The 16,127-nt window shown below is 37.8% G+C and overlaps 1 protein-coding gene across 2 annotated transcripts in view; it reads right to left on the bottom strand.

Moving 5' to 3' along the window:
- ldb2a (LIM domain binding 2a) overlaps positions 1 to 16,127 on the bottom strand; it is a 56,026-nt gene that overhangs the window by 15,738 nt on the left and 24,161 nt on the right. For both annotated transcript variants that reach the window (XM_084429788.1, XM_084429789.1), the window contains exons 3-4: positions 4,738 to 4,910; positions 1,795 to 1,917 (exon numbers count right to left, since the gene is read on the bottom strand). In XM_084429788.1, coding sequence (XP_084285914.1) covers positions 1,795 to 1,917; positions 4,738 to 4,910 — 296 coding nt within the window. The remainder of the gene's footprint in view (positions 1 to 1,794; positions 1,918 to 4,737; positions 4,911 to 16,127) is intronic.

Here is a 16,127-nt window from a genome sequence, read left to right as displayed (position 1 = left end):
ATGACATCAGCCAATCATTGAGCTCCTGTCACTTGATTGGTCGGGGCAATGTAAACTAGCAGAGTAGAGCAAAATTTCAATTAAATTTCCAAGTGGTCCGGTCTCTATACTTACTTCCCAGTGGAGGTCTGGACAACACATTTAGTAGAATAGTTCTAAATTTCCATCTTGACAGCAGTAGTACTTTGTACAAAAAAATAAATAATAATAATTCTACTTGGATTTAATTATTTAAAGGTAAGATGAGATGTTTTATCAGGCTATTATTATTTTTACACTACAGTGTGTATGGCAGAAGGCCATGTGACAGAAAATACTGTATACTGTATGGGGGTTCAGAGTTTTCCTCTTGAAGTCTGGACCATTTTTATATTTAGCTTATAATGAGTATCTAAAATACAAACAAGCAATTTACATAATAATCAAAACACTCTCATCTTGATCAGAAAACAGTAATTCTAGTCATTTCAAAATTTCAAAAGTTTCAAAAATTTCAAAAGTTTCCTTGCCATCAATAAATAACTGTCCCAATTATAACATTGTTTATTATAAAATGCAATTGACATATTGATTAATAATGTTAAATGTAGATGAAAAAAGTCTTATAAAAAAAACTTGTCTATTTAAACGTTCGGAATCATATGATAAAAATAATTGTATTTGCTGCATTCTTATTTTCGGCAGTGTTTTAGAGAAAACAGCAATCTAATTTGCTGCTCACCGTGTTTCTGCTACTGTTATTAAAATAACTGGCGATTTAGCGGTAGAGAGAAGCAACACGCAAAGAATGGAAAGGGCTCGATAAAAAAAGATATAGCGCCTAAAGATCATTACCATACACGACCCTGAGCGCTTGTGGCGTGTACTGCTCTGTTTTTTTTTATTTTATGCGTTGCTCACTTTGAACTCTAGAAACGGTTAAATGGTGCTACCGCTATCAGTATGTCTCATGGTCCGGTTGTAACCAGGCCAGGGTCCGAAACCAGAGCGCAGTCCGCTTTGAGCATCTAAAACACGGTTCCTCCAATGTGCTCATATCCTCATTAGCCTTGATCAGATGAGTTTGACTCAATTCTTTGCAGCTTTACCCATGTGTACAAGAATGAGTTGATCAAACATGCTGCAGAAACTTTTGCACTATCCTTGTCAAAAATCTTTCAAAGCCCTTTCTCCCTCATTCACTCTCTCTCCCTCTCCACCAGAATACATGGCCCCAAAGGGCCCAATTTAAGAGCATGTGAATTTTATAAGTTGCTGTGAACAAACTTTCTAAAACTACACTATCTCTGAATCTACAAGGGGGAGTGATGAGTTAAAACTCAAATGTGATTTAAAGCTAAATATATTGCTTAAAGTTTTTAGAGTCATTAAAAGTTTTTGATTGTACTTTTTTTAAATATATTTTCCATCCAAGGCAGCTTTGATGTCTCATAATAAACAAAAAAATAAATAAAATCTTAGTTTATGCCATATGTAAATCTATGTTATCAGTTCCGTTTTACACTGTTATTTTCAATTGTAGTAATATTTCACATTATTACTGTTTTTACTGTATTTTCGATCAAATAAATGTCGTCTGATAAGAATGAGAGCCTTTAAAAAATATTTAAAAAAATCATACGTTTGAATGGTAGTGTAACATTTGAGTTCGGAAAGGAAACAAAGATCAAAAAACGCTAAACTAAATTTTATAAAATGAATAGCTTTGCAAAATGACTGATATACTGCACACACACCTCCAACCAAACCATGTGGCAGGACAGCCCTAGGATGGAGTGATGATATCAAACTCACGTGCATGGCTAGAATGCTCCGTGGGATGAGTTCCCGATACTGTCTGATGTTGAAGTGCCACGTCTTGATCCTCATCAGATCATCGAAGGCGAACTCCAAAATCAACCTGCCCTCCGTACACACCTGAGAATGCAAACATTGAGAAATCTATGATGTCTTCAAAGACTACAGTCTGCTGATATGTCCTTTGTGTTAAATGTCTCTCTCATCGTGATGAAATAAGTTTAGAGAAAAACGCAAACTCAGAGAGTTTCAGAATGCATCACCTAAACGCAGGTGAGATTTATACCGTCAATTCAGATATTATGTCATGAGTTTCAAAGCTATTTCCTAATAAAAGGTGTTTATGTCGTATACCTGAACTGAAGGACAACGAAATGGAAATACTTGAGACGAGCTAACACAAAAACAAAACAACAAAATGCTGAATACATGCAGAGGTCATAAACCATTAGCAATTACTAAAAAAAAACAGGATGAGAAAAACATTTTGCTGAATTTAGAGCTGCGCTACTCATAGCCCCAATGTTCTGTTGCTGGGGCAACCGGAGGATGAGGAGGAGGAAGGGAGAGGAAGGGGGATTTGGGGGGGGTGGGAGCGTCAGCTGATTAGTTGGCATGGCAACGGCAAAGATGTAATCCCGCCAGAGCCACTCTAATCAATGCCCTCAGCACAGATGGTCTCTGGAGGATCAACAAGAAAAGAGGCTGGCGGGAGAGCACAGCGCCATCACATGACCACTCTTTCACATTCTCTCGCTCGCTCTCCCCACTTCTTTCATCTTCTGTATGCTTTTCCTACTCTCTGAATCGGTTTTTGCTTGTTTCACTCTTTTCCCGTCTCTCCTTTTTTATGTCCGTCTTTCCATCCCTTGTTCAGCACCATCGCTCAACACCGCAACATGCTGAGGAAAAACTAAAAGCGAAGTGAAAATGAAAGCATCTGTCTTTTCCTCTCCCTCTATCACTGTACTGCTTCATAGCTGTGCTTCAGGATGTGTTTAAAATTTAAACCGGTCTAGCCAATCATTCGAATATTAAAATATAGGGGATTCTTCATAGGATTATATGTTCAATAGAGGATATACATGCATAACAGAAACAATTTTCATTGTGTTCAATCTGTTCATTTACTTTGTGATGGAAATGACATTTTGGAATCTCCTTAGTCTGGCTAAAGCTAATTTCATAGCTAGCTTTTTATGTATCCTTAATGCACACAACAATACAATTAAAAAGCTTGATTGCAAATAAAACACCATGGACATTTTTTTTAACAAGTTGGTTTACAAGTACACTAACTTTTGAATAAACTTTATAGGTGAAAAAGTTGTTGACAGGTGAAATGTGTGTAAACTAGGATATTTTCACACGCTAAATATTGAAATGGCTAATTTTACTTTTTGTTTAGATGCTTTTAAACTAATAATTTAATAATGGATTTTCATAGTTCAAGCCAGTAGTCTGGCTCTGGGATAAGAGTAAAACTATAATCTATAGACAAAAGCCATTTAAAAAATAAATAATGAATGCATGGTGAAATAAAATGAAATATATCTATAAAATAAAAGAAACAGTTTCCAAGATAATAAAAAATAAAATAAAAAAAAAGGTTAAATCTGTCAGTTTTTATGACCCTGGGACATAAAAAAAATAGCCTGTGGGAGAAAAAACCTATATATATGTATATATATATATATATATATATATATATATATATATATATATATATATGAATTTGGTTCTCCACTCAATACACAAATACACAAATGACTACAAAATATCTGCTATTATATGTTTGACTATTTCTCCGAATGCAGCACAAGAGTACAGCTGAGATTTTGTAATCAGTTCCTCAAAGACTAGTGGGTCTCTATTCCTCTGCATGTCTGTAATAAGTACATGGGCTCTTGTATGGATTAAAGTGGATTAGTCCATAACAGTATGTGAAAATAATCAAAAGAGCTTGATGGACAAGGTAGAAACATAAAATCTGTTGATAAGTGGTTTAACCCTCTGATGCATGATGTCCACTACAGCTGACAGATCTTTAAAAGTCATTTTTTTAACCATTCAGGGTGTGACATTACACCAAAACCACAATGGGCCGATGACCTTTGACCTTTTTTCATAATTCTATGGCTTTTTATTACTATAATGAAATTGTATTATTATTATTATTAAAGACAGCAGGAAAAAAAAAGTGATGAAGCATCAAGTACCTATATCTTATATTCCAGATGACCCAGACGGCCTGACCCAGGCATAAACATGTCAACAGGGAAGTTACTCTAATAAAACAAGTGATACCATCAACCATGTTGGTCTGCTTTAAATCAATGGCAAACAGCATATTTAATCAGTAAAACAGTTAGCTGACACCTAATTTAGCATTTTGTCAAATGCAAGTCTGTATTATGCTTGCTTTTGTGTCCTTGTTTTAGTGAAACAGAAAATGAAATCTCACCAACTTGATTTTATTGTTTGTTTGTTTTTTACCATGACTATGAAACCAATCAAAAACTGAAGTATATGACAACACACAGAGTGAGTATTGAGTAACAGATTCATAAAGAGCTTTCTCAGCAGAGTCCAAAGCATGAAAAATATTTCACGAGGATTCCTAACAACCTCCATCAGTAAACGCATAGAATAATAGCTGTGATTAAAGTAGTAAATTATCAAGCCTGCCATGTTTGTTTGTCCTATTAGACAGTTTACGTGTTTCAGATGCTCCTTCCACTGAAGTTTCAACAATGAGCAAAAATGCACAAGAAAAAAACGTTTTGTTGACAAAGAGAAACTGAGTGCAACTCATCGTCTATTCATACATCTCAAAACTCTCTGTGTTTTGCCTGGATAGGACATGGTGTGTCTCTCTCTCTCTTACACACACACACACACACACACACACACACACACACACCCACCCACCCTCTTTACCTTGGTGAACATGGGCTTGCCGTGCTGTGTGACCATGGTGCACTGATCGCAGTCTACAGTGATGCAGGAGTTGTGGAAGGACTCTTTGGAGTGTTTCAGGATGTAGTAGAGGTCTGACACGCCACCCTCAAATACCGTGCTGAAGTAACGAGGGATGAGGGTCCGCCCGATTGCTGAGGAGGGAGAAAAGATGTCATTTACATTGCATTTCATTATAATGCATTACTAAATGACTCGAAATGTCTCAACATCTGTTCATTTCTCACTGTTTGTTGCGCTACATTATTAGTAAAGTAAGACATTGGTCCCCACATCCAAGCCATTTCTTGCAACTCTTAGTCCTTTCAGTTTCTACAAGTTTTTCACAAATATGTGACATCATGGTTCAAACACACACATTTTAATTATACATTGCTGTTTTTAACAGTAAGTATTTTTGTTTTTTCAGCATTTTCATAGTATCCCAGCTAACAAACATATGTTCTGAGAATTGTATTCCCATTAGGTCATAAAAACGTTATTTCTGAAAATCATTTTAAAACCTTTTTTTTTTCTTGATTATGCAAAAATTTATCTTTAGATATCTTTAATCTTTAGACAAACGTCCAACTAAAACGTTTCAGGGAAAAATGTTCCACGAACTATGTACAAATAACAATTTTGTGGACCAGCTAACTTTGAACGAACAGCCTATTAACATACTGGAAGAATGTTTGTTCATAACTTGAGAGGAGAACCTTTCAAGAATGTTAGCCAAAGTTTTGAGAATGATCCCTGTAAGCTGGGATGTTCGATTTTGGGGTGGCAAACCCCTGGATTGGACTCCTAGTGCCAATTTCAACACTCATCATTTATTTATTTACAAAACACAATTAAAACAACGTAATGTTGACCAATGTGCTGTACAATCACACAATAAAATTACACAAATAAAATGTACCTTCACACAAACAATGACTAACAACATCTGTTAAGAGCCTCTTGCCAATTAGCCTACTGAACCAAAAGCTAATTCAAGTAAATCCAAGCCAGTCTAAGATGTAGAGGTGGATGTCATTTTGTACTAAATTTTTGGTTGGTATCTGGTTGTCTACTTCAAAAATGCATGTGCTTTAAATATGTACACAAAACACTTAAGGTATAATATAGATGGCCCCTAAAAGTAAAACTGGGCTCTGTGATGCTGTCATGAAGCATTCCTACAACACTGAAAATATTCTGTGACAGAAAGAAAACTAATGAATAGACTTAATAAAAAGACAGATGAAAGGATCCTTCATTCCCACACCATTGGTCACCAGGGAGATGGTAAGACTGGGAATTGTTTGTTAACAATTGTTGAAGATTAGCCTAACTGATATGAAGTATGTTAATTCATTTTTGTAAACTGTTTACAGTAACCTGCCTGAGGTCTCACAAAAAGTTAAGATGGAATACTTATTCTTCCCTGCAGCTGGAGATAATTATCCAACCTTTTTGTTGTTGTTTAACAATGAACAAAGACAGAGCCCCTGTCTGGATTTGTGGCCTCGGGAATATCTGCATGGTTCTTTTTTTCTCTTATATTCTTGCTTCACTATATATATATATATATATATATATATATATATATATATATATATATAAAAACAACACTCTCTCGAATCCAGAAAGTATGCCCTGTAACAAATCATTTCAAATCATGGTTTCCAATAACAACAAACAAACAACATCTAAAACATCAATACATTTAATTGGGAAGCTAAAATGTAAGATATATATTTTGAATATATCCAAATAAAAGTTTTTTAACTTTAACATAAATCTCACTTAAACAGATGACAATGGAGTGAGAAAATTAAACTTACATTTTTGGTAAAGCTAAGAAGATTTAGTCAGTGCAGTTATTATATATTCTCTCTCTCTCTCTCTCTCTAGAAAGAAGTGAAGTTAAATAAATATATTTAAAAATGTAATTAATTCCTGTGATGGCAAAGCTGAATTTTCAGCATCATCACTCCAGTCTTCAGTGTCACATGACCCTTTAGAAATCATTCTAATATGCTGATTTGATGTTCAAGAAACATTTCCTATTATTATCAATGTTGAAAACATTGATGTCACTTTTGATCACTTTAATGCATCATTGCTGAATTAAAATGACCAATTGCTTTCAAAAACAAAATTTTACTGACCCCAAAATGACATATGTCTGAGTCACCTATTGAAAAGCTTTACATGCACATTTGGCTGGACATCTTTGGCCAAGAAAGTAGCAGACACGCCTGCAGAAACAACTTGTAATTTTTGCAAGTGGCTTTGCAGTCTTAATCATTTTAATATTGAAACTGAACGGACGAGCAGCCTTATCCAGCTTAGCGTCTGATTTCAGGCAGAAATAATCCATCTTACAGTCAAACTCCCCTTTGAGAGAAATTATGTTTGTGCCTCTAGCCCTGAGGGAGCGGAACGGGGGTGGTGAAGGGAAAGAGAGAGAGAACTTCATTTACCCAGCTTCCCTTAAGACAGACGCCACTGCCGCCACTGGTTAAAACTGCACGGGCAGAAGGAGAAAATGAAACAGCTGCAAACGCGGCCTGTTTCTTAAATTGGCTAAAGTCTGGCATGACTAAATCAACACATAAATACTTGGCAGGGGGAGAGAGTGAGAAAAACGGGAGAAGAGGAAAAGGGGAGGGAGGGAGAGCCCTAGCTTGAGCGTATAAATGAAGGTCTCCCTAGTGGTTAAGACACAGAGTGAGCCGACGACGAGAGCTGACTGTTAATGAGAGAGTGCGAGAAAGGGAATGGTAGAGCGCTTCGAAGGGACAGTGAAAATAAATATGAAATGATCATGAATGAAAAAAATGCCACAGAATACAGGCACACAGAAAGCGCTAGAGGGAGGGAAGGAGAGGAAGAAAGATACAAAATGAAAGACTGACAGGCAGGGTGACAGCGAGGGGTGTCATGCTGAAGGGAGATGTTGTTTCTGCAGGCACACCTGACTGCCTGCTAAAGTTCTAGAGCACTGTGGCATAGCGGACGCTATGCCTAACCAAGGGGCATAAAATCACAGACACACTAACACACACCAGTGAAAACTAAAATAACAGACGAGCGTGTGTGTGCGTATGCATGGTGGTACCACTACCAGGGCAGCTTGAACACACAAGGAGCTCTATAGAAAGCTATCCAGGAATAACTGGATTGTGCTAACCAAACAAACCTTAACCAATTGGTCTATTTTAACATCCTATACGTCCAGTCTTTAAATACATGGTAACCTATTGCCAGGTACCACTATATTATCAAGGGATTGACCTCCACTGTAACAAATACGGAGAATTTAGATATTCTATAAATAAGACTTACTTAAGTTACTTTTAAAAGTAATGCATTACAATTCTGTGTAACTCCATAAAAATTAACTAATTGGAAAGTAATGTGTTACTTTACTTTTGAGCTTTTTCTTTTTTGAGCTTTACTTTTTCTCACCAGGGCATAAAGTATATTTGTGTTTTTTAACATACAAAGTTCTGTAATGAAGCTTTAGATGAGGCAGGCTAATAGGTCCTTAACTCAAACGCTTGGAAGCACATAATTCTCTATAGGGCACAGCTGATTGGTTCCTGCTGTATCAGTAGCCAATGAGCTTGTGTCCTCAATACTTTGTTAGCATTTGTCTTAGCAGTGCAGCGCGCTTTCAGAAACCCTCCACCTTCCCCAGTTCCACCTGTATAGATCTGCTACGGGTAATTAAAGGAGCCGTATGTAAGATTGTGGCCAAAACTGGTACTGCAATCACTTTCAAATTACTGTAGAGCGGTGTATCCCCTCCCCCTCCCCCCTGACTCGAGGTTGCCAGAGAGGCTGCAGGATCCAGCAGGAACGTAGGCTGCTACGTAGCTGTGGTAACTAGAGCTGAGCTGGCAACCCGGATGCCGAAACACTACTGACTTTGTGATTGGTAGATAGGTGGAGGGTGGCGCTTCAGGCCAAAACACAACATGACAACATCAACATTAGTTGAGGGCTGCAACTATCACTTTTAAATGACAATATCCTGGCCGGACTACTGTTGTCAGTGATATAAGTATTTGAAATGAACATGATTTCTTAATGTCTAGTGACATATCAGGGCCATTTTATGATGAATTGAAATACATTTCTTACATACAGCTCCTTTAATGTACGCTATATTGTACAGCAGCAGCATGTCTTACTTGCTCAAAGCAGCGTGTCATGTATTATTGGCAGTAGCAAGTCCTGTACTTGCTCTGCAGCAGCAGCAGCAATAAGCAACGGCAGAAGCGTAGCAGATCTATTTCGTCAAGACCAAATATATTAACATTGTCATACCCATTACCATCCCAAACACTTTTAGTTTATTCACTGTTAATACTGAATCTGGTTTTGTGCAAATGAGATGAGTAAATGCATGCACACATTTTAGTCTAGATTCTAGATATACAACATGTTCACGTTACAACATGAAAACAAAGTAACTTAATTGAAAACGTAAATCAGATATTTTGTCAATTTACTAATTAGTTACTTGAAAAAAGTAATGGATTACGTAACCTGTGTTACTTGTATTGCGTTACCCCCAACAATATTAACGCCTACACACAAATCACCACATAACTCTGATATGTATTTGTAATTTCTTGTGCCAGTAATAACCAATAAAAAGGAAATACTTTCCTTAGGTCATTTATTTTGAGGGAAAGCTTAATCTCCCCGCTGGCACTGTTGCACACTTGTTTATTTTTTCATGCTGTATTCATTATCATTTGTGCCAGATAAGAAAGAAATGGCGAAAGGTCCTAGTAGGATGTAGATTTCCCTTTGCTACCTTTAGAGGGAGCACTTCAAACAGTCTCTCTTTAAAATGAAAGTTAGTCTCAGCAGGATTCTGACAATAACCCAAATGTTTTTCTGCGTCTTTTTTGTCTGAGCATGTGTGGCTCTTTTTGCGTGTTGTGAGGGGACTCCAGACTGATTGGCCCATCTACAGAAGCGAGCACTCCAGAGATTGGATTAAGCAGTCACTTGTTTCGGCTAACACGTCGTGCAACATATGCCTCTCAAGTAATGTGTACCCAAACACGCAATTTACAAATAATTAACGTTGTGTTAATTAGGCACATTAATTCACGCTGTGCGTAAGCTCCAGGACGGATGCCAGCACTCACAGCCAAAAAGACAAGAGAGGAGTTTCGTTTCAAGTGGCACAGCAGACGGAGAGGAGAGGGTGAGAAGGACAGAGAGAGAGAGAGAGACATTGAAAGACACAGAGAGGTGGACAGAAAGGTTATGCAGAGAGACAGGCAAAACATACGTAAATAAAAGACAGACAGAAGTGATTTTGCATGCAAACAAAGGTCAAACTTTTCTCTTTTTCAAATAAAAACCATTGTGATTATTTTCTCACCCTCATGTCGTTCTAAACCTATTTGACTTTCTGTCTTCAGAAATTCTGAAGACTTGCACCAGTTGCTCCTATCCACGCATTTACAATGAATGGGGACTGGTGCTTTTAAGCTTAAAAAAGAACACAAAAGCACCATAAATGTATCATGAAAGAAGTGGTTCATATGACTAGTCCTCAGAAGAAGTCGTACAATGGCTTCATGTGATGCCAAAATTGCGTCGTAAAAAGTCGTATTCACTGACAATTTTGACATATGTTCTTGCTGCATTCAATCAGATTCTTTTCATTCAGAACCTATTGAATGTCATTTCAATTAATCAAAAATCTTAAAAATGAATCAGACTGATCCAGTTCTTGAATTCACTGTGAATCACAGCTGGTCACAGTGGTTTCCAGCTCAGTGGAGCTCACTGTCATGTGCATCACTTATATGATGTTTTTGCTTCTTTGTTGAAGCTTTAAAGCCTCAGGTTTCAAGGCGACTGAATGTATGGAAAAGTTCAACCAGTATAACTCTTCAAAACATCTTTTTGTGTTACACAGAAAATTTTTTATCATGAAGGTTTGGCCTGCTCTGGTTTGATTATAAAGCAAATGCAGTGCTCTGCAGTAGAAAGCATGCTGGGAAAAGAGTGTATTGTGAGAAGGAAAAAGAAGTGAATTTCCTCCAAAAAGCTAAGTCTGAACTATACTTCATCACTTATAATTTTATAAACCTAGAACCACAGAGCTATGTTATAAAACATCTGGAAAGGCTTTAAAATAATAATAATAAAGCCACTTACACGCTCAGTTCTGAAACCTATGAGAGTTGTCTTTTTATGCATCATATAATTTTGACGCTTCTTCGCTGTGAAGACAATCCCATAAGGCACCGTGACAAATTCAGTGGAAAAAATAAATACAAGATGGCGGATGAAGGTAGAGAATATTGACTATAAATACAATTAATTTAATACTAAAAAGTAATCAATACAAATAGTTTAAAATAATAATTATAAATAATAAAATAATGATTATTTACCCTAAACTATTAATTTATATTTTAATATATAATAGAATTGGGGTTGGTAAGAATTTTTGTTCCTGAAAGAAGTCTCTTATCCTCACTAATGCTAAAATTATTTGATCATAAATACAGTAAAACAGTCATATTGGTGACTAATACAATTTAAAATAACTTTTCTATTTGAACATATTTCAAAATATATTCATTTATTCTTAATTCCTTCAGCAAAGCTGAATTCTCAGCAGTCATTACTCCAGTCTTCAGTGACGAACATTTTTTGTGGAAACAGTGACACATTTTTTCCCCAGGAATTTTTCCCCAGGAATGTTCATGCGTCTTTGCGTATTACATTATTCCTCCCCTGTATTGAAATCAATAGACAGTATAGTCTCCTGTGGACACTGTGTGAGGAGCACTCCTTATATGATGAACGGAGCTGCTGTAGACAGCGAGGCATCTCACTAGGTTTTGGAACAGTGGCTGGGATGGCTTTCCCCAGGTGAGATCCCATTAAAAAACAGGTGAATATTTTTAGAACTGAGGAAATGCTGAAAAGAACTGCAACAGCAGCATCATTAATTGTGCTTCAGCATTATGGGAAGGGAATATTGCACCCAGTTTTTAGGTCACACTGTGACTTTCCAAACAGCAGGCCAAAAAGTGCACAATCTAGCCTGCTGTGAGCGAGCTAAACTTTATTTCCACCATTACAAATAACTTGTTATTTATAAAGTGTGCCGTAAGAACTTACGAGGTTGTAGCAAAGAACGTGTAAGCGAGTAAAAATGAAGAAAGGGTGTCAAAGCTCGGCGCAACAGTGAACTTATCAAACACCACAACTGCGGTTTTACTTATTCGACTTCAATATTGACTGACTGCAAGAAGCATCCAACATTTTCATTTGGCACGAGACACTCACAGTCAGGGTTCCAAAAAGAATGTGGTTTAAAAAAAGAATAAAAAAAGAGAAGAACAGCTCTCACCCTGCCCTTCCTTGTCAGTAATTATCTCTCTGGGGACAATCGCTCCATTCCAAAACACAACCCACACTTACATTCTCTCTCTCACACATACACATATTCCCAGCATAAAAATGCACAAGCAGCTCCCATGACTCCATGTTTTACCCTCTCTGGTGGGACAGTTAGATTCAAAGTGTGAATTATGAATAAGTAACGATTAGGCATGGGTTCAAATAGAGATTTGAGAATATACAACCTGCCCCTCTCAGAGGAGAACTTGGAGAGGTGAAACTGGAATAATAATATATACCAGAGAGAATGATTTGTCAAAAGATTGTGTAGTGCTTTTGCTATCTAGCTGATCATTTGCTAGTTTCCAGTTCAATCAACTACAGTATTAACCTCTGTTTTTTCTGCTGTTTACAATATGCAATTCAAAATGTCCAGGGATGTCAACAGTAGAGTCTAGTAATAAGCCATGCCACTGTTTTCATTTACATAATTAAATATAAGCAATTGGTTGCATATTTGCCAATATAAATCTGGTTCCATCACCTTGATAATATAAAGGCAAGGAAATAAGTGAGGAAATAGTTAAGGAGGACTATTGAACACACACACACACAGACACGTTGGGTTTCCATGATTTATGGGGACTTTCCATAGACGTAATGGTTTTTATACTGTACAAACTGTAAATTCTGCCCCCCTACTCCAACCCTACCCCTAAACTTATGACAGAAAACTTTCTGCCATTTTAGATTTTCAAAAAAGAGGAGTCTGTATGATTTGCAAGTTTGTTTCCTCATGGGGATCAAAAAAATGTCCCCATGAGGTCAAAATTACTTGTATTACTATACTTATATACTATAACGTAGAGAATGCCAACACACACACACACACACACACACACACACACACACACACACACACACACACACACACACACACACAGCACTAGTGTGGAATTCAGTGCCCAGAATATGAAATATTCATCTTTCATAAAACTTTAATTCAATCCCTCTTTTTCTCTCTTCCTTCCTTTCTCCTTATCTCTCAAACTTTCGTCAAAGTGCATTGATCTCAGAGAAAAAAATATTGCGGGCAAAAAAAGAAAAAGAAAAAAGGATAACATGAAATGATGACACATATATATATATATATATATATATACAGTGAGGAAAATAAGTATTTGAACACCCTGCTATTTTGCAAGTTCTCCCACTTGGAAATCATGGAGGGGTCTGAAATTGTCATCGTAGGTGCATGTCCACTGTGAGAGACATAATCCAAAAAAAAAAAATCCAGAAATCACAATATATGATTTTTTAACTATTTATTTGTATGATACAGCTGCAAATAAGTATTTGAACACCTGTCTATCAGCTAGAATTCTGACCCTCAAAGACCTGTTAGTCTGCCTTTAAAATGTCCACCTCCACTCCATTTATTATCCTAAATTAGATGCACCTGTTTGAGGTCATTAGCTGCATAAAGACACCTGTCCACCCCATACAATCAGTAAGAATCCAACTACTAACATGGCCAAGACCAAAGAGCTGTCCAAAGACACTAGAGACAAAATTGTACACCTCCACAAGGCTGGAAAGGGCTACGGGGAAATTGCCAAGCAGCTTGGTGAAAAAAGGTCCACTGTTGGAGCAATCATTAGAAAATGGAAGACGCTAAACATGACTGTCAATCTCCCTCGGACTGGGGCTCCATGCAAGATCTCACCTCGTGGGGTCTCAATGATCCTAAGAAAGGTGAGAAATCAGCCCAGAACTACACAGGAGGAGCTGGTCAATGACCTGAAAAGAGCTGGGACCACCGTTTCCAAGGTTACTGTTGGTAATACACTAAGACGTCATGGTTTGAAATCATGCATGGCACGGAAGGATCCCCTGCTTAAACCAGCACATGTCAAGGCCCGTCTTAAGTTTGCCAATGACCATTTGGATGATCCAGAGGAGTCATGGGAGAAAGTCATGTGGTCAGATGAGACCAAAATAGAACTTTTTGGTCATAATTCCACTAAACGTGTTTGGAGGAAGAAGAATGATGAGTACCATCCCAAGAACACCATCCCTACTGTGAAGCATGGGGGTGGTAGCATCATGCTTTGGGGGTGTTTTTCTGCACATGGGACAGGGCGACTGCACTGTATTAAGGAGAGGAGGACCGGGGCCATGTATTGCGAGATTTTGGGGAACAACCTCCTTCCCTCAGTTAGAGCATTGAAGATGGGTCGAGGCTGGGTCTTCCAACATGACAATGACCCGAAGCACACAGCCAGGATAACCAAGGAGTGGCTCTGTAAGAAGCATATCAAGGTTCTGGCGTGGCCTAGCCAGTCTCCAGACCTAAACCCAATAGAGAATCTTTGGAGGGAGCTCAAACTCCGTGTTTCTCAGCGACAGCCCAGAAACCTGACTGATCTAGAGAAGATCTGTGTGGAGCAGTGGGCCAAAATCCCTCCTGCAGTGTGTGCAAACCTGGTGAAAAACTACAGGAAACGTTTGACCTCTGTAATTGCAAACAAAGGCTACTGTACCAAATATTAACATTGATTTTCTCAGGTGTTCAAATACTTATTTGCAGCTGTATCATACAAATAAATAGTTAAAAAATCATACATTGTGATTTCTGGATTTTTTTTTTTAGATTATGTCTCTCACAGTGGACATGCACCTACGATGACAATTTCAGACCCCTCCATGATTTCTAAGTGGGAGAACTTGCAAAATAGCAGGGTGTTCAAATACTTATTTTCCTCACTGTATATATATATATATATATATATATAGTCGATAGGGCGAACAAGAATTTGGTTATCCTCAAAATGTCTGTCTGGAGTGTCTGGACAACCCAAACCCTTGGGTTGGTCTTCCTGCTGATGAGTCTGACAGTTTTCTGCGAGTCATATCGAAAACTTTTATGATACTTTTATTCTGCTTATTCCTTTTGTCATTTTTGGAGCTTGGCAGACTCAATATGTTCAGTTTAACAAGAGCCACATAATGATTCCTAAAAAAAATGATCTTTTTGTGTTCCACTGAAAACAAAACAGCATATAGGTTTGGCACGCAAGAGAATAAGTAAATGTTGACCTAATTTTACATTTTAGGTGAACTACTAAAAAATCTCTTGGTCATATCTCAACGTGGGTTTGAGTTATTTTAGAGGTCAGAGTGTGTCAAATGATCTGTGCTACGGTGACTGATTGGAAAACTGATCCAGCAGATAAAAAGATTGTGATTGTGATACACCACAGAGAATATTCTGACTCATCACATCTCGGTCTCATTGATGTGGAGGATGGGTAGAGAGCGAGAGAGGGAGGTTGTCTGATAGATTCCGTGTTCTCCCCTCTTCAGCGGTAATCCCCGAAGACATCCGCGCCAAAACGAGACACAGGCGAACAGCTCCACTCACCCACAACCGCCCTCACAACACGCTTGGCCTCACACCACTGCCTTTGTGCTTGTGTGTGTGTCTGAATGTGTGCTGTGCTTTTCCCATGAGTCCTGATCCACACCTCCCCCCTTTCCCCTCCATCCATAATTCAGGAGAGGCTGGCTTGGCCCACTCTCTCTCTCAGCTACACTGCTCATGGGGGCACATGCTTCCTCAAGGGCTCCCGGACGGATGCCACCACAACCGTATCAACCAGTATGACTTCCCATCATCTTCCAGATTTGATTTATTGAAATGTCTATCCTCCATCAACATGGAAACAGTGACTCAATAAGAGACAGCTGGACTTGCACTTTCAGTATGGCAATATATGGGGAAAATTTTTGGAAGTGAAAAACAAATTTAACCATGTAAAGCCTGACATGAAGTAAAATATTAAGAATAAGAATAATTTTTCCATTCAAGGTTTATTGAACCTTTAGACAAAATCTTAAAACATTTTTGGATGTGTTTTTTGTTGTTGTTGTTGCTACGTATCACATTACATCAGGCTTTTATGGCTCATATATTATGATATAGGAGAATA

Source organism: Rutilus rutilus, assembly GCF_951802725.1.
Source record: "Rutilus rutilus genome assembly, chromosome: 14".
Taxonomy (NCBI): Eukaryota; Metazoa; Chordata; class Actinopteri; order Cypriniformes; family Leuciscidae; genus Rutilus; species Rutilus rutilus.
Note: the sequence above shows the minus strand (reverse complement) of the source record. Positions and strands in the feature narration are given on the sequence as shown.